The sequence below is a fragment of the Centropristis striata genome, chromosome 2, assembly GCF_030273125.1.
Source record: "Centropristis striata isolate RG_2023a ecotype Rhode Island chromosome 2, C.striata_1.0, whole genome shotgun sequence".
Taxonomy (NCBI): Eukaryota; Metazoa; Chordata; class Actinopteri; order Perciformes; family Serranidae; genus Centropristis; species Centropristis striata.
Window position 1 is genome coordinate 10660988 of NC_081518.1, and position 20097 is coordinate 10681084.

Consider the following 20097-nt stretch of genomic DNA (forward strand, 5'->3'; position numbering starts at 1 on the left):
TAACAGCTAAGAATTTAATATATTTCACAAAAATAATGTGAGCATCCTTTATACCACTCTATTCAGCATTTCTTATATAATAATAGATCAAATAATGATGCGTAGTGTGGAAGGGTTTGCTTGTAGCGAAGAATGTTGAAGTGAGCCTGTGTTTGTACTCCGTGTCTGCTGGTAAATATCTGGTAATTCACTGCCTGCTTCTCTTCATAGTGTTGGCCATCACAGCATGGGGATGTTGTATATTAGCAACCAATATTTCTTGGTTCCATAGTGGAGCTGGAGAGGCTGAGGAGAGGTGGTGTTTAACAGAGTGTAGCTACAGTGATTACTCTGTTTAGCAGGTGATTGATTAGAAGCACAGTTGGAAATGTCACTTGCCCTGCTAATATATTTTCACCAAGGGAACATAGGGAAGGCGGTGTTAATACATTTTAATACGTTTACTCAGAGGCAGCAGAACAGAAATGTAACTTTTAAGAGTTCTCTTATTTTCCTGTTGAACTTGGTTTAGGTCTCAGCTTACGGCTGCAGACTGCAGAGATGTATGTAGACAGAACATTTTTTTGCTATTGCAGAGTTAAGTATTACCCAGTACCCATACACACCCAAATTCTAATCCATTGGTGTTGTTTACTATGCAAGTTTTGATTCTACAAGCCCTGATTCATTAGGCTGTGGTTTATTCTATGGTATTCTGTGTAGAACAAAGTGAAGTCTGTACTCAGATTGCCCTCCTTCACTGGTGATCTTTGGGAATTAATGCTGGAAACATCACTGGCTGGCACACTTAAAAGAAAAATCCAGCATCCGAAATTGTCAAGCAGAATTCAGATATGTTGTTCTCATTATCTTGGACAGTGCAGTCACTATTTGAGATAATAAACAGCTCTCTGTCCCAAAGCAATAAATGCAGGAATGAAAGCTCTGATCTGAAATATCACTGGGACGTACAGTGCGGCATGCTGCTTTGAATATGAACCGAGTGAACCGTAACCACAGTGTTTGTTTAAGCTGTCATAGTAGGCATCCCTTGGTTTTAAGTGCTGTATGCCAGAAAGCTTGATCACTGCTTGCGTCAGACTGATAAGGTTAGTACTTTTGGAAACATTTCTGGACATTACATATTCATATCATATGAGAAAAGAGACAGTTCACCCCAAAACAAAAATACATGTTTTCCCTCTCACTTGTTGTGCTATTTATCAATCTAAATTGTTTTGGCGTGAGTTGCCCAATGTTTGGATGGCTGCCTTTTTTCAAATATAATACAACTATATGACACTCAGCTTGTGGTGCTCAAAGCAACAAAAAACAATATGTTTGAAAAACTCACCAGCAATGGTTCTTTCAAGAAATGATGACTCAAGAAAATCCTCAAATGTTATTGTGACTGTTTTCATGTGGGAAGTATTTTCTTTGACAATCTAGATTAGCACTACAGGTAAGAGGAAAAAATATAGTTTTGATTTGTGGATGAACTGTCCCTTTAACCTAGTAGAAATGGATTCTTTAAAAATGAATTATATACAAAGAAATCATTGGCAGCCATGTTACCAGCATATCCCCACTGAAAAGCTATTCGAGAGTAATTGTCTCTGTGTTGAAGCTAACTGCTTCAGCTGGCAGCCAACCTATGGTTCCCCCCCTTAAAGGGGAATTACCCTGAAAATCAATGCTCCTCTTACACATATCCCTGACAAAATAGTGAAAATCAATTTGGAAGCCTCCATTGGTTGGAGCCAAGGTGTGCTCAGAAGGTAGAATACCCCGTTAATGTATTTGATAAATAAGTAAGTGCTGCTGGAAATGTCGCATTAGCTGTTGACACACTAAAACTCGGGGAGCACAGCAGGTGGCGAGGGGTCTATGTTCAGCTTTGGCCCTCGGCCACGGTTGGCCAGGAGCCCCATTAGTGTTTGGTTGGTTAGAGTTATTATGTACAATGTGTCAGTGAAGCTGTTAATACATTTACACCATGGGAGCACTTGCGATGCTGGGGAGTCCATTCAGCTCAGGGGCTTTGGCATCCGTCCAACAGTAACAATTCTACATCAAGTATCACAGATTAAAGAAGTATGGCGATTGCTATTTTGTTAATACATGTACACCATGGGAACAGAATAGAGGTGTTAATGGATTATGGATTGCACCCATTGAGATATGCCTTCAGTGTGAACTCAGGGTCGTAGCAGACATGTGGATGGGGAGTGATTTGTTCAGACCCAACATGGTGGGTGGTGGACAGGTAAAATAATGTTGTCCGTACCTTTTCCCAACACTTATATTAATGTATAGAGTGTACAAACTCTGCTATAAAAGGGCCAGTCTGCAAATTTACTGTTAGAAATTGACTTGCTGCCCTGAAGATCTATATTTTATGCTATAAAGTTTACTGACCAAGGCTTTTGGTGCAAGAACGAATGACTTGTGACGGGATTTTTAAATGTATTAAGAAGACGGAGAGCATTACTTTGCATTTCGCCACCCTGCATATTGAGTGAAGCTGCAATAGATTCTAGAAAGCTTTTTCATTTAAAAAAGTTAACTTATCTGCCAAAGTTTTAATCACTCTGAAAGATGAATTTTCCCAGACAAATTTCAAATACTAACATCTGTCCAAATCCCTGTTTGGCAATATGTGCACGCGGTCTGACATTTGTTCTGGTTCCGCTTGGTTTTAACTATACAGCCCCCTGGAAACCAAACAAGAAATTAGTGATTTTTGCCAGGTATGAGGAGCTAGATTTGACAAAACATCTGTTCCAACTTTGGCTTGTGGCAAGTTACATGCTGTGGATACAAATATAGTTCACTCCAGTTGTTTTGTTACTGTCAGGTAACTAGAGGTCATTTTCCACTCTTGTCCCATGTATTTTCAGCTCAGAAACAGATTAAGACTGTGATCATTTGGAATGAATACATGATTTACGAATCTTACCTAATTATTTTACACATTAGTATAAAATGTATGTGTTATTTTAGTCTGAATGCTTACAGATTTCAGCAGTTTTTAGTGACTGTCATGTTAATACAAGAAACCTTTTCTGTAATTGTTACTACTGCTAATTTAATGTCAATTAATTTGTATTAATATCTTATTTGAGATTATATAAAGGTGTTTCTGTCCCTAGTGAACTGCATTTACACAACAGGAAGGAAGCATGAGGTTTTGGCGGTTGGCTTTTATCCAGTAGCAACTGCTTTATCCCTAACAACAGATTCAAGAAGCTGTTTGCTTATCTATTTTTAGTGGATGGTTAGTTATTATGCGTCACTGGATATTTATACTGTAGCAGAGATCATTGTAGAGGTAGTACAGAGGACCTTGCCTTATTATTATTATTTTTTATTTTCAGCCGTAACTGTTTCCGGCGTGACCTCTAATATCTCACATACAGATGGAGACATAAAGCTTTTGATGTAGAAACAGATTTAACTAAACAACAACCAAGAGAAACAATCAGTGTCTACAGTTAATAGGTTAAAGCAGGCACATAGACACCGTGAGCAGCCCGGCTCAGGCGAGACTATGTTGGCTACAGCTCATCTAGGATTCTGGTGCTTGTCTATATTTTCCACCTGATGCACCTGCCTCTCAGCAAAAAATAGACAGTCATATTGGCATCATACCAGCCACCAGTGTTGGGAAGGTTACTTTTAAGACATACACTCACCTGCCATTTGTATAGGTCCAGCTGTTCAACTGCTTATTAACACATTCAGCCAATCACATGGCAGCAAGTCAATGCATGTAGACATGGTGAAGACGACCTGCTGAAGTTCAAAGTGAGCATCAGAATGGAAAAGAAAGGTGATTATAGTCATTTTAAACGTGGCATGGTCTGAGTCATCTCTAGGGTTTACAGAGTGGTCTGAAAAAGAGAAAGAGACTGGTTCAAGATGATAGAAAGGCAACAGTAACTCAAATGACCACTTGTTACAACCAAAGTATGCAGATGACCATTTCTGTACGCACAACACCTCCAAGCTTGACGCAGATGGGCTACAGCTGCAGAAGAACACACTGCCACTTTATTAGGTACACCTTGCTAGCTAATCAAGTGGCCAGTGAATGTATTCCACTACAGGTAACTGAACACATGCCCGAAGATGCAATGTGTAAAACTCAATTTATTGGCATATAGTTTATTATTATATATATTTATGCCACATGGACATATACAGGTACATCTCAATAAATTAGAACATAATGGAAAAGTCAATATCCCGAAGTTCAAGTCAAATAGTCCCAACCAAGCATTGAGTGCATATAGATGGACATACTTTCCAGAGGCCAACATTTCCATATTAAACATACTTTTTAAAAATGGTCTTTTGTAATATTAAAACATTTTTGAGTCACAGAATTTTAGGCCTTCATTAAATGTAAGCCATCATCATTATAATTAGAAGAAATTCAAGACATTAAGACATTAAATGTTTCATTCTGTGTAATGGATCTATACAATGTGTTATTTCCACTTTTTGAATTGAATTACTAACATGAATAAACTTTTCTATGATATTCTAATTTATTGAGATGCACCTGCATAATGAAGATCAACTTTGGAGAGAAAAAAAAATCTGTTCCTGTCACATTATTTATGCTTTCCCAAATCATTTCGGATTCAGGTACATCCCTAGTGTGAACGTGACACATGTGTGAGTCAGGTCAGGTTTGGTCTTTGTTCGGGGAGCTTGGGGGTTATCTTTTAAGTAAGGTCCTGCTATATCTTGTTGTGGTTGTGTGACAGTGATAGAGAGACAGAAACTGATAGTAGAGGGGGGATGAGATAGAAAGGATCAAACAAAACAGATAAAATTGTGTATGCACAAGGTTCCTGCAAGACATCCATAGTAATGAATTAATAATTTACCAAAAGCCTTTATCAACACCTCTCTTATATTCACCCCTTCCTGTCTTCCTCACTTCCTCATTCCTTCTGGCTCTCATCTTTTATTTGTTCTTTTCCCCTGAACACAACTTTTCCTTCCCCTCGTAACTCCATCTCTGTCCTTTCACTTTGCATGCTTCCTTCCCTTTATCCCACTTTGAAAGTTATATCAGTTCTAAGCCTCAATCTCCAACCTTTCTGCCTTTACTCACTTCTGTGTCGCTATGAAAATGTTGCCCTGGCCTTGAGTTGGCATAGCAACACAAACACACACTGACCTGCCCTAAGGCTGTGAAGGGACAACCGCAACAGAGGAGCTCCATCAGACAACAACACAGGGTTGTGTACACAACCACAATGACAACAGTGGGAGTTATAGGAGTGCAGTTCAGGGGAAAAGGACATCCCAAAATTGGGTAAAAGAAAATGTACCAGTATATTCCCGTAATCTGGATACATTATTGTAATTTAATTTGCAAGACAAGAATAATTGACAAGGTCAGGATTTTAAAAGATACTATCTTATATACCTATGTCTAAAAATGTACCCATTTAGACTGGTGTGATGATTGTGTATGTTATTCCTTTGTGTTTGGAACATTTAATCTATACAAAATCAGCTTTAATAAGGTTATGAGCAGCTTGCATTGTCCTCAGCGCTCTTTATGAACACACAGCCTGTCATTACCTCGCACACATCTGACCATGTTTTGTATTCTGGATGGTCCAGAATTATAATGCTAGGCTTTTTCATGAAATAACCCCAAATGACCTTGACTTGTGAATTGTTTGAATAAATAAAGGGAAAAACAAAGGAGTCATCCAATATTAAATAATCAAAGTGATTATGCTACTGAATACAATTGCAAGTGGCTAATTTGAACTTCCCCAGGCATGAGGTTACAGCTAAACAAGGTTGTATAGTAATGATTAAAAACAAGGCAAACAAATCAAAGCACTGTGTGCACAGCCAGTATTACTCTCTTGATCTACATTGTAAATAAGTTGCAGTAACCCAAAATAATACTGATAATTGATGGCAACTGAAAACAAGCAATTTACAGCAACCCACTTACTGAATATTACTTTAAATGCTGTAGACAATAGGGTTAGATGGAGATTTTTCTTCTTCTTGGCATTAAAACTGGTGCTGTTAGAAAGCATTTCATCAATATCTGTTTTTGTAAATTACAACTCCCTTTCTTGTTAAATGAAAGAGGATAATTCAATTTATACTTGAATTAAAAAGAAAGGGCATTCTCAGTTTTCATCAGTTATTAGTTTGGTAACTTTTCAGACTTCATTTCAGCACCAGGAGCTGTCCATACTAAACAGCCCCCAACATGTTGCAGAATCTGCTTTCCTCTTTGGATGTTGATTTTGGCCAGATGTTTATAATTTTCAGTCAAATGCACTTATTATAGCACTAGTAGATTTCTGAAACAAGCCTAAAGGTTGATGTAGCTCAAAAGGGAAAGGGTCAGGGGAACTATGCCTTTATTATTAAATACAGTTATAAAGCAGTATACATGTATATGAATATGAAGTCCTCTACAAGAAGGCGAGCTGCACTTCATATATAATCTATCACACCTCCATCCCACATTACAGCACTGCAGGTAATCCACTGTTTTGTACTTGGAGCCAAGAGAGCATGTTGTGGTTCAGACATCTAATCTCAGCACACCAGACTGTACTGTTTAACATTTAATGGCTGAAAAGAGAACAAAACTTTATTGCCAAAACTCCAAATGCTTTCTCAAAAAAGCAGCTGTTGTTAAGTATGAGATTAGCTGGATACTGACAATACTTGTGAACACTTTATCCTTCCAAAATACCCCCTGATTACTTCAGACATCAGGCTAAATGAGGGAATACCTTTGTGTACCAGGCTGGCTTGTTAAAACATGCCAGGCTGGCAGACGCAGGACTGAACGGTCACATAAGTGTGACTAACGACTTGGCCCTGACGCATGATTCCTTTCATTCGCTCTTCTTTTTGTTGCATCTTTCCTTCCTTCAGTCGGTGCTTTTAGTTTGGGGTTTTGTATTTGTTTGTGTGTCTCACCTTGTTAAAATAAAGCAGGCAGCATTTTTGCACAGAAGACAGCTTGGTCATCTGAGTGTGAGTAACTTGCCTCTGATGCATGACTTCATACAATCCAAATAATGAGTCAATTAGTGTAAATTATACATGTTTAGGGCCCTCTGCAATTAGTTCACCTCTCTCTTTTCCTGTCTGACTCGAGTCTCCATCTTTACCCTTTCCTGTCTCCTCCTACCCACCTCTCCCTCTCTCTTTCTGTCGCTTGTCGTTCCCCCTCTTCTTCCTCCTCGCTCCTCTCTGTCTCTTCATCTTCCTTTCTTTTCTCTCTGCTCCCTCTCTCCTCTTTGTCTTCCCCCCACCCCCACCCCCCTCCCTCTTTTCCTCTGTCCTAGTTCTCAGGGTCTCATGGTGAAGCTTTGTCTAATTACCATGCTAGCGTTTAATTGGAACAGCATTCACAAACACACAGATTGACTGCACATACGCGCGCACATAAAAATTACCCATTTGGATACACATTACACGCACACATTACACACCCAGCAAGTTAACATGCTCCAGTTATACAAATACACACAACACACAGTGTATATACCAGGGTCAGATACTGTGGAGTTGGTCCAGGTTGTACTACAGCCACTGTGCTGATGCCCCTTCTTTAGAGCTAAGGCGTGTTGGCTACAGTCAGAGATTGATTTTGGCCTAGTTATACCATGAGCTGCCTGTAGCTGCTCCCACTGTAGAGCTGTGTCATCTAAGAACTGGCAACAACAGATGCACATTGGAGCACAAAAATGCTAGCCAGACATCAAAATACCACACAGTCACTTTCACATATTTTTAGGTTGCTAGCAAACCAAACATACACATCTTTTTTTTTTTTTTTTGTGCTGTTGATTCTGATTATTTGGTCAGTTTCCACTGTAAAATAGGAATCTCAGTGTTGATATTGTGATGTTTATTTAGCATATTTAGTGTGAGTTTAGTGTGTTTTTTGCCTCTGCAGGCAAGTAAAAATGATTAAAGTCAAACATGTGGATAAGCTGATATCATTGTTTGATTAACACGCTTTTAGTTCAGATATTTGGTACCAGCGTCACAAGACAAAAACATTAGTGGATCACTGATCGTGCATCATCATTTTTTAGTTTAGCTTCTTATTGTATTTGATTGTCATTGTTTTTATTCTTGTCTTGTCTTTTTAGCAAATTATTTAATCTAGTTTTGATTACACTCTATTTTACTACTAATTGCTCACTAATTGTTAAATTGCTTTTCATGGTTTACACTTATTCTGCCTTATTATCGGCTTGTCAGCCATCTGCCAAGCACACACCTGTAAGAAAGGTGCTAAACAAATAAAGTTTGATTGATTGATTTATCATTAGAAATGCTATAATGTTTCTGCTGTTGAGTTGTTAATGGTTTGGCTCTTGGTTCAAAAATGTATATTAATCATTTAGGTATGATTGTATCTAAATCCATTATATATATTTTTTTCCTCTTGTTTGTGTTTCAGTCCTGCCTAGCCACACATGTGGCACCCCCGGCCTCATCCCAAATGGAGTCATTCATGGCTCACGGTACAACATGGGGGACAAGATCCGATACAGCTGTGAGTCAGGTTTTGTATTGGAAGGACACAGTATCCTCACATGTATTGTATCACCTGGCAGTGGAGCACAGTGGGACTTCCCATCACCGTTTTGTAGAGGTAAGATTATTTCTTTCTTTCTTTCTTTCTTTCTTTCTTTCTTTCTTTCTTTCTTTCTTTCTTTCTTTCTTTCTTTCTTTCATGCCTCCTTCCTTTTCATCATAAAAGTACATCATACCTTCTCTGATATTGCAACTTTCACACTCATGACCCAAAGCAATTAGCTTGCATCGTCAGCTCAGAAGTGAAATGCATCTCTAGAAATGTCCAGTGCCAACACCAACAGTAAAGGCAAGATAAAACAACAGATAAAAGAAAGAAATAAGCTCTCTAATTGGTTGGGTCATGAGAATTGAAAGACCTTAACATGAGGTCACAGGCCGGCAGAAGATGAGAAGCCGGTGTATTGATTACTTTTAAATCACAGCGAGGTCTGACTCAAATTACCAAACAAACTATTGCATGAACCAGATGGACCCTGAACACCTCAACCAAAACTGTGTTCATTAGTCTACACACTAGAACGGGTCTGTACAGTAATTCAGTATCTTGTGATACATTTTTTATAAAGTCACTTTAAATGTTAAGGCTGTAATTCACTAATCAAATTATCTGCTTTGTTGTGACTAGTAGTTATTCATACTAGTTAATTTTCCTTTGTTTTCAACATTAAATAAGGTTTTTAAACAAGTGTTCCTTGTGGGTGAAACCTATTTTGCAAATAAACCCTATTCTGAATTCTAATTAACATAACTAAATACGAGTTAACATTATTTTAATTGAACTAATAATATAATAATATAAGGGTATGCAATGTTATGTATGAAATTTTGCTATTTAACTTACTAATGAAAATGGAAAAGACACACTAGAATGACAAAGTGTGATTATCAATTTATCAAAACTTAAAATAATTTGAATAGCACCTTTCAGAGTCATGATTGCATTTGTCATTTGCAATTTAAAGTGTTTTACAAATGTCTGACAATCCGGTAATATGATTTCATAAATAAAAAAAAGTAACATTATTTGAAACGCATGCATAAAAGAAAGGAAAATGATTAAAAGAAAATAACAAAGCTAATAATACAGATAGAGAAAAGCTATTAAATAGATAAAAGATAATAACAAACAAACTAGAAAATCATCTTGACAACCCAGGAAAGAAGGGACCAGCATAATTATATGAAATATGAAATATATGTGGAAAGCTGCTATTACTTCTCATTCACTGTCCTGCTACCTCTCTGTCTCTCTCCAGCGGAAGGAGCATGTGGCGGCACATTACGAGGCACGGCAGGTTCAATAACCAGCCCTGGATACCCTGCAGAATATGACAACAACCTGGACTGTACGTGGTCAATCCTCTCTGAACCCGGGGACACTATAGCTCTCGTCTTCAGCGACTTCTTATTAGAGGACAAATACGACTTTCTGGAAATCAGCGGGACAGAAGCACCAAGCATATGGTGAGATACATTTCATACACAGGCTACAGTTTTGAGAAGATAAATAGTCATGTTGGAGGGCACACAAAATGAAAATCAGCCGGAGTGATACACCACGCACTGAGTAGGACCCTAGTGAAAACACACACATTTACCACTGACATCTGAGAGGCGAGTTGCATGGACATAGCTTTTGTGTTTTTGATCTAGAAGATACCAAACTGTGAATCAGGTGGGGACACCACTATCCAAGAATTGGTAACCTGGAGGCTTTATTGTTCTGTTCCCTGACTTGTTCACATTTAAGAAACAGTTGTTGTTTTCACCGCAATTTTCTCTAACTTGTATACTTTCAGGGGGGGGCATTTGATATTAAAATAGGACTAATGATGTTGTTGGGGAGGATAGATACAACTACTGATTGATTAGCTGCACAGGAGTCCTGTTGATTTTCCTGATTTATTCAAATCCCACAGGGGAGGTGATAAATTGTTGTTTTCACTCCATTTTCTGTGGTTGCGTTAGAAAATTGGCACTCTGTAGTACCAGAACACACTCTGGTTTTTAAATTTAGAGCGCTGTTGGAATTCGCGTTGGTTTGTTCAGAATATCACACATCTCCATTGAAGACTTAGATGTGTTTTTGCAGGGGTGGTGACAGCCTAACGGTTAGGCATGCAGGGCTGTTGCTGGCTCAAGTTGCTGGAGCTGCTGGAGAAATATAGGGAGGGGAAAGTAGTTTGGCCCCCCTCAGTAATAACAACATAGACGCCTGTGAGCCAGGGCTGCTCAGAAATCGAAAGTAGTGGACTGTGATTATTTGGACGGCTCCTGGGTTTCAATGTGTCATGTATATGGTTGAAGAGGAACAGACATATATCTAAAAAAAAATGCTGTAATTCCACAAACAATCTGTTAGCCTGTGTAATACCACCATTTTCCATCTGCTTTTAAAGGAGGAGGCATTTATTTTTGTTAAACAGAAACTAATTCATTGTTTTCATTAAAAGCATAAATTAAATCAGTGTATGGATGTCTGCTAGCTGCTGCCACATAACATAATTTAATATATTTGTCTCTAAAATGGAGACTTTTGCAACATGTCTCTGTAATTCTTAAAAAAAATATAATGCATTTATTCTCTGCTTGTTTTGTCCAGCATGATCTGCAAAACTGTGCAAGGTGACATGGCAGTTTCAATTCAAGTGGCAATACAATTGGGATTTTAATCTTTATTGATCTCCTCTCACTCCTAAAAATGCATTTATAGATCAGCATGTCCTGCAGAAACTGTCTCCCATTGTTTAAGTTCTCCTGACTTCGACTGATAGATGACATTGTTTTCCATGTGTAGAAAATGGTTCATGATTGTGGCTCAACTTGCCGAAGAACAAAATGGATATTTCGACAGATAAATAAGTGGAGTAAAGGAGGCAGAGAGGATAGCACCAGATGGAAACAAAAGGAATGGAGAATAATTGCACGTTTAGTCCTGTCACCAGCAGAGCGGTACACATCAACCAATGCCATTCTCATGATACCGTGTGTGTGTGTGTGTGTGTTTGTCAGTGTCAGGTCTTAAGTGGCCCTCTGACTGGCTCTGACATATTACACACCCAAGTGCACACATATACACACACACACATAGCTTGTGTCTGACAGTTTTACATTCAAGGACCACTGTCAACCCACCCTCTGCAATGCGGGGGGGGGGGGGGGGGGGGGGGGGGGGGGTACAACTAGCATTTTATCACACGGAGACGGGTGACTGTAAGAAGTAAAGCTTTTTGACGTGCCATTCTGGTTTTAATGGACGATTCATTAAAACTAAAGCAGTGCCTGTTTAAAATGTCTAGGCCTCAGCTGTTGCTGCTGCAACTTCACTCTTGGCACTAGGCATATTTCAGTCCCGAGCAATCCACCGGCCATGACAGAGTTGCATCCTCTAGACTAGCTAACAGCTAAGAATGTGGGGCCAGGCTATTTCCATGAAGAAAAGCGTTCTTCTATCACTGATGTTTTAATGTTTCTTACAATGTAGCATCTCCGGTCTCTCTTTTTTTATCTGTTCTTGAATATTCAGTAGCAAGCTATACCCAGCATGCAGTTTGGTGGTGTAACAGTTAATAAGAGTCCACCTTCAAACAATACACAGTCTGTAATGCACCACTTATAAATATTTCCTGTAGATGTCGAGAGCGCTCACTTTGCACTGCGCTTCCTTGGTTCCTCAGCAATGCAAGTGTTAAGTTAATTGACAGACAGACCAAATATAGTTAGATAGTTTTAAGGAATATAGTACTTAAGTTAATATGAGTTTACATGAACTCCTTCAAATTCAATAGGTGATGAGAATAATAAGTTACATCTCTAAACTGTACAAACAAAGTGAACTAATTTTAATTACCACTGCTGCACAATAATGACAGGAGTTAAGTTTGAGAACTTGTTTGTTTTTTCTTTATTTTTCCTTGAATAGGTTACACTGCTGATGCAGGGGTAAAACAGTGGGGGAGGGAGGTCACAAGGTGCAATTAAACAGATGTTGCAAATATGTGGTTTGCATCCAAGCCCACACAACTTGTATTTTAATGAAGGTTCACTGACACCAGGCCTCAAACAATATAATTAAATACAAATAAACCTAAATGGGCTTCTGCCATGACCAATCTAATACAATACTAAGTACTTTTCTCCAGAGGTGGGATTAAGAGATGATTGACATTTTCACTGAGGCATGTGGGCAGGTCATTGTGAAAATGACTGACACCTGACAGGACCACTGTGACGGGTTCTTCCTGTTTACCATGAGCTTTTTCTGATTGGCTGTCCCAAAAGCAATTTCCTGTTGTATGTTCCTGTCTGCTAGCTGGCAGGTTGAATGTCAGGTTGACTAGCTGTCACACACACACACACACACACACACACACACACACACACACAGGTTATTGTGCCTGAATGATTTCACCTTTTTATCCAACTGGACAAAGTAATGATTTGATCCAAGTTTGTCAGGATGAAATTATGGCCATATCATGTTATGTCATTTCACTTGTATTCACTTGTAAACTTGTATTATTTCCTTAAAGAGGCATTTTATTGCTGCAGACACTTCCAAAAAAAATGTTTATCCTGATTTTGGACCACTAAACTGACATAACATTTCTTAAAAGCTTAATCCAATTTGAAAGATCATAGTTAAAGTGACCACATACCCTGTTTAATAAAAAAAATATTTACATAAAATAGGTTTCACACATTGTTCTGCTGTTGGCACCAGAATAAAGAAGACTTCAAATTAAAATAAGAGAAATGTTATTCAATTATTGTAAAATATAGTGTAAATGACTTATTAGACTTATTAGTTGTTGTAGGCTACTGTTAGTAAGCATGTCCTGTTGAGTGAATGAAATGAGTGCCACAATGGGAGGAATTTGTGTTTTAAAAAAATATCTAAAAATGTATTTGTAATCCCCCACAGTTTAATGACAGCGTCTTCCTGACTTCCCTTTAATGAATTTTACCAATTTTCATCCGATCACCCTTGTCCTCGATAATGTTTGACCAAGTTTTCAGGCTACAACTTACCCGCTTCTGAGTGAGGTCGGACTGAGGGCAACGTGTAGTTTGTGGCTAATGTGAACTTTATGTCACCACGATATTATGTGTAATGTAAATGTGACTGCAGTGAGGATGGGGTAGAGAATAAGGGCACACAATGAGTGGCAGATGGGGTCAAGAAGACAGAAGACCTCCAGGCATTTATGTTTCTGGTGCCTTCTGTGGCTTTATCACACTGTATGGCTTGTACTTTGGATTTCTTTATTTTTTGCTCGTTTGCAAGTGAAATGCCGAAAGGTCAAACAGCTGCTTGTGTATGCAGTTAAGGAGGTTAACAGTCCCTCTCAGTGCATGTATTTGCACATGTTTTCCATGAATCAATACGACAATCCTGATCCTTCTGGGAAACAAGTAATCTGACCAGTAAACTAGATTCAGAAAGAAGACTTTTTCAAAAAGCTGATTAACTGAGATAAAACTGTCTGTTTCTTCAGGCAGCAGTGGTGGCTGTCTTGTGTGTAGGAGAGTTTATTGTGTATTTCACATATTCAGTGACTGTCCACCCTTAAAAAAAAGACCCCATGTCAATTTTACAGCAGCCTATCACAACCAATATGTATGTTTATTGTTAGGCAGCCCCGGAAGTGAGGTCACTGAGTGAAAAAGCCAAAGCGAAGTGAAGATACATAGTATAATGAACAACAAAGTCCACTTATGGTGTGCAAGATGTGTGGTGGTTGGATCAAACAGTCATTTGACTTAAAACGATAATGTTTAGCTATGAGGATGTATTGAACTACTGCTACCAGCAAATTTAGGAAACACAATTTTGTGTTTTTTTAAGAGGGTGGGAACAAACAAGCTGTGTGGTTTCAAAGTCTAAAGGACTTTTTAGCGAGTCCACTATAATTACAGTTCAATATAAAGGTTTGTGCGTAACAGAATTTTGGTTAGAATGTGGGGCTATTCGCCCCCACCCACCCCCTACGCCTCTCTGCCCCATAACCTCTAAGCGTCCACCTTTTTCTCCATCCTTTCTTTTTTCTCTGCGCTCCCAACGCTCCCTTTGGCCATCTCTTCTTCTTCTCTCATTCCCTCCACACTGTCTTTCCTCTTCTTCTATTTTATCTCAGTCTTTCAAAGCACAAGACAAACTGCAATGCTTAAAGCCTAACTGTGTTGGTTCTGTCATTTTCTTCGACTGAATAAATTCTTACACTGCTAAGGGCCATTATATCCAAGGAGCACGACCAACAGCGATTAATCATATTTTGTTCCTTATTGCGCACTACATTATTCACATTGATTTTAACCCAGTTGCCGGTGCTGAAAACTCAAGAATTTGCTGTAATATATCATCACCGTGATAGTCAAGGATTTTTTAATAAGCAGTGGTTTGTTATACTGATTTAAAGAGCCTGATGGAATCTTATAATTTTCACATTAAATGAATCCCTTCCCATCCTATCTTATGCAGACTTCTAACTAAATGAGAGGCCTTAATTGCCAATTATTTCTTAAATGGAGTAACAGGGTCACTACACATAAAGCAATGAAACTATTACCTACAAATCAGGTCTCCTACCATAATCCATGACACCTGCAGGAAGTCGTTTACCTGTTTAGGTGTGTCAGTACTCATTTATTTGGTCATAGAGTTAGTCACCCTTTTAGTCACACATTAACTCACTTGCATGTTTATCCCAGTCCCCCCAGATATTGAATCTGATTTACTTTTTTCTTTTAGTGACAGCAGCTGGTTGACATTGGTGATTTTTAAAAAATATATCTTGTCAAATTTGGATGCATTGCCATGACAATTTACACATTCAGGAAGAATTGTGATAACTTTTACGAACACATAAATTTCCAACCAACACTTAGATTAGATGACATTTTTAATTAGTCCAAAGTGAGCAAGTATCTGCAAAGCCGGCAAAAAACCCACCAGCTTTAGCTGTATTTTTCTATTTTGTGCTAATAAGCAATTGTTAGTATGCTAAATTGCTAAACTAAGGTGGTGTTCATCAACATGCTGATGTTATTATTTAGCTCTCTGAGAAAATCCTCACATATCACTTCCAACATGTTGTCATAGAGTCCGTAAGTTAATGTACAATTCCCTGAAAAGGTTATTTTAAAAGTGGGACTTTTTCCATTTGCACTGTATTTTATCGGGTTGTTATATTTTACTCTCTTCCCTCTTGTTTCTTTGTGTTTTCTCTGCTTTCTTCTCTCTCTCCCACTCTATCACTCTCTCCCTCTCTATCTCTCTCTCTCTCTCACACACACACACACACACACACACAGACACACAGTTTCATTTTAATTACTTTATTGGCTGCAATAGAAACAGCATTAGCGTTACCTATTTTCTGTTTGCTTATCCAGGTCATTTTCTAGTCATTTAACCAGGGCAAAATTTAGCTCATTTAGTGGCCACAGAGTAAGACTCAGCCCAGATGTCACTTTTGTGGGAACCTCTTCCACCTTCTTCTGAGGGATCCCGAGTGACAGTCAAGTCCAGGTGGGAGATGTAGCCCCTCTAGCCTGTCCTGACTCTCCTTCAGAGTCCCCTCTGAGTAGGCTGGCAAAGCGTTATCATTTGCCAGGACTGCCTCAACTGGCTTCTTTTAATCAACATCAAGGTCCTGCTGTTCGCTGTTCAATCATGAAGTGTGACACCAGCCATCCCCATTTCAAATATTTGAAACTACCATTTAATTTTTATCTACTTTATTGTCACTTACGCACACATCTGGCTATGAGTCTTTATTAGAAGTTGACCGATTAATCTGTTTTACAAATTGTTGTTTTTGGCAGAACTGGGCTCTTAAACTGGCTGATGGCTGCGCAGCCTCCACCAGTTATGCAGGGACCATACCTGTTTTGCATGGAGACAGTATATGCCTGACAAACAACAAAATCTCCAACCTAAAGGACAGAATAGGAATAGAATATAGTTGTAAAAATAGCGCAAGCACGTCATTATGCATGCACATATAGTTTGTGATTGTAAAAAAAAGGCTGACGTTTCATTGAATTTAGGCTACATAACCACTGATCTAGGTTTACGGCAAAAAAACACCTGGTAAGGCGTCATAAAAGATTTAAATGGTAAATAAATGTAAATAAATGTACATAAATTCCAGAAGTGAAGTAGTGAAAAGGACAACAAACTGACACAGTTTGAAAAAATGCGATGATCAAATGTGAGGCACGGAGTTCAGTAATGTTTAAAACACATTGTTTACTTTTGTTTTCACATGGAACACGAACCTGCAGGTGAAAGCCCGATGTCATGACATGAATTGCTAACATGTCATATCAGCCATTTAACCAGCTTTCCCCTTTATATCTGTGGTTTAAAAACCACTCCTGGACTCTTCCCCATGAGACTGTTGTTAATCTTAATGTTACAAGCAAACAACTATGGTCTCAGTCATGAAGCTGTTGGCTCTCATCAAGAGATCACATTTTGTTTTTGTCTCCAGAGGAATCAGAGCACGATGAAGGACAGCATCATCTGCAAATAGCAGAAATACCAAGCTAATGCCACTCCTGCCTTCCTCTCCATGTTTATTACAAACAGAAGAAAAAGCAGGGCACACTTTTATCAGTCCACTGCCTCGCTTGAACAAACCTGATGGCTCTGACACCTCATAATTCTGCAGCAACTCCCACACAAAACTCTGCAGAACAGAGTTGTAAGCATTTCTCAAAACCCCAAAACACATGTAGACAAGATAAGCAAATACCCATCACTGCTAAAAGAAAAAAACTTGAAGTGTTTAACATGCCAATCCATTTTTCTTTTTTTTACCAAGATGAGTCTACATCGCATTGCTCACAGATGTGAGGTTTGTCAATCAGCCAGGATTTATTTTCTAGCACCCTGACCTTGGAAGGTTTTCCCTGGAAGGAACAGCCGTGTAATTCCCTGATCATCTGAGCCCCCTGACTGAAATTTGGGAATGGTTGGCCTTGTCCGCCAATTCAAATGGCATCACAACAAGCCAGCAGCGTCTATGGATGAATCTCGCCCATCCTCCGTTTCTCTTTCTTTCTATTTGCTCTCCCCTCATGTCCCTCTATTACAGCTTGTGTCACTCCTCCCTTTAAGTCCCTTTTTTCTGAACCGCTTCCGCTTTTCCTCCTCCTCTTTGCCTCGCTCCCTGCTCCCCTTTTTGTTACCACCAGCCCTCTCCCTGTCTCTTTTCTCCACTTTGAAACACCTCTCTTGTCCTGTTATTACATTTACATTTTAAATTATGTTTACTGGCTCTGCTATTGTGTGTGTGTGTGTGTGTGTGTGTGTGTGTGTGTGTGTGTGCTTCCATGTCGGTGCGTGGGTGTGTTATGAGATTAAAAGTACCGCTGTACTAGGGTTTTGCACTAAGCACTTGGAATAAACAGCTATCTGTTGTGGATAATGCGCTTTCTAACTTTTCTGACTTGTATCCAATCATTTATTTTTACTGCACCTTTTTGTCATTTTGCACATGCTCACATTCACAGGGACCTGCAAATAAGTGCAGCAGTGGAATACACTTAAAATAATGTATTTCCAGCTGTACAAGGAGCCAACAGGGAGGACAAGGGACAAAACAACAGTGCCCGGACAGTAGAGAGTTATATCTGCTTCTTTGTGATGTTCATGTATCACTAAAGAGCTTGTGGTCTAATAATAGAGAGGTGCACAGAAATACCTCCCTCCTGGTCTTGGTTTCTTTGTTGCCCTCCCCTCTCTGTTTTGTGACTTGGCCTCTCCTATTGTCTACTCCTCTTAGCTCTGTCAAACCTCTCCACTCATACCTTGTACACCTTCCTCTTTGTTTTATCCTCATATGAGTTCTTTCTTTATGTGAAACTCCTCTTTCTTCTTCTCCATTCTGCATCCCCTCCTCTCTCCCATCACTCCTCACCTTCCAGCTTCACTTTGCTTTCTCATTTATCTCTATCCTTTGCAACCTGGTATTTGTAATGTCTAACCTCATTTAGACTTTCCTCCTCGTCTCCCCTTTTATACCTTCCGACCTCTCCTTGCGGCTTGTGTAACCTCTATCCTTCTGTTCATTTCAGTGAATTTCCTGCTCTCTCCTCCTCTGCCGTTTTCTTCATCTATCAGCCCCTGTTTTCTCGCAGGTTTTTTCTCTGTCCTCTTTCTTCTCTGCTTTCTTTCACCTTGTGAGTCCTCCTTCTCTCACATTTCTGCTTGTCGTCCTATAACCTGCTTTACCGGTTCCTGTCCAACTTGTCTTTTCTTATATGTCTCTTCTTTTCTCTCTTTTCCCCCCCATGTGTATTATTTTCACTAACTTAACCTGTCTTCTTTCAAACTTTTATCACTTTCCACATGTCTCTTCTCATTTGGTCCTTCTTCTTTCTCTCACTTCCTTTCAATTCAGTCTCATGTCTCATCCCTCCCTCCTGCTCCTCCTCTCTGACCTCTTGTCTCTCCCTCATTCCAATGTCAGATAGCTCTCCCGTCCCCATGAATAATGGAAGAGATGCAGCATATCCCTCACTTTGTAACTGTTGCTGTCTTCTACTTTTCATATTTCCCGATCTTTTGTCCTTTTAAACACACAATGATTTTGTCAAACAGATTTGTATTCTTTCCTCGACCCTAACCTAAGTCCTCACCCCAAAACACTATTTTGACAGGGCCTGTTTTTCAGTGAGCTCTCGGTACATTTGTTTAAGCTACCATAATTGATTTCTTACCACTAGAGAGCGGAAAGAAGACACCAAATTGCCAAAATGTGCAAATAAAAACACATGTTTTTAAGTACAGAGGCCAAAAAAGAACAAATCTTCCAAAAGCACCATGCATACAGACCTCCTTTGGGAACGACTTATCTTTCTTAATCTTTTTGAAAGGCAGAAAGGTTTGAACACAGATGGCACAAATGAGGAGCACCACCATTGCCGGCCACTAGTGTCTGGCAACTTGACATTTTGAATGGAGCATAGCCACTGTCATTTGAGCACTCACTAGGCCACATGATAGGGCAGACTTATCCTCCGAAACCTTTCAGCCAATCACTTCAACCTAAAAAAGCAACTGGTTTGCCATGACATCTCAAATTACAAAGACACAAGGAGATCTTTTTCTGTAAAAAAGCAAAGGAAAAAGAACAGTGCACATGTGCACAACCGTATGGTAAAGATTCACCAGAAAAAGTGTCAATGACCATTACATATAGGTCTGCATGTTAAAGAAACAGCTCCACAGGAGCCTTCCACCTTGATGAAATACTGAGTGCAGGAATATGTCTATTTTAAATGCAATTCAATCAATATGAGCAGCAGTTTTTTCAACAACTTCAATTTGTTTATTTGTTTAGAAGGTGAGTAGCTCCCAGATGAGTTTTGTTAAGCCACTCTGTCTCCCAGGAGAGTTTCAGCAAGACATTGTTGGGAAAACAAAATCTATTTCTAATCAAGTTCTAAAAAGGTTTAAATGAAAAAAGAAAAAACGATTGTGAG

General features: G+C 39.1%; 1 protein-coding gene across 1 annotated transcript in view; it reads left to right on the forward strand.

Annotated features, from left to right (window-relative positions):
• The window catches only part of LOC131992507 (CUB and sushi domain-containing protein 1-like), a 442029-nt gene that overhangs the window by 213671 nt on the left and 208261 nt on the right, over positions 1-20097 (forward strand). Inside the window, exons 4-5 of the mRNA XM_059358115.1 lie at positions 8462-8656; positions 9858-10065. Of these exons, the coding sequence (XP_059214098.1) occupies positions 8462-8656; positions 9858-10065 (403 nt within the window). The remainder of the gene's footprint in view (positions 1-8461; positions 8657-9857; positions 10066-20097) is intronic.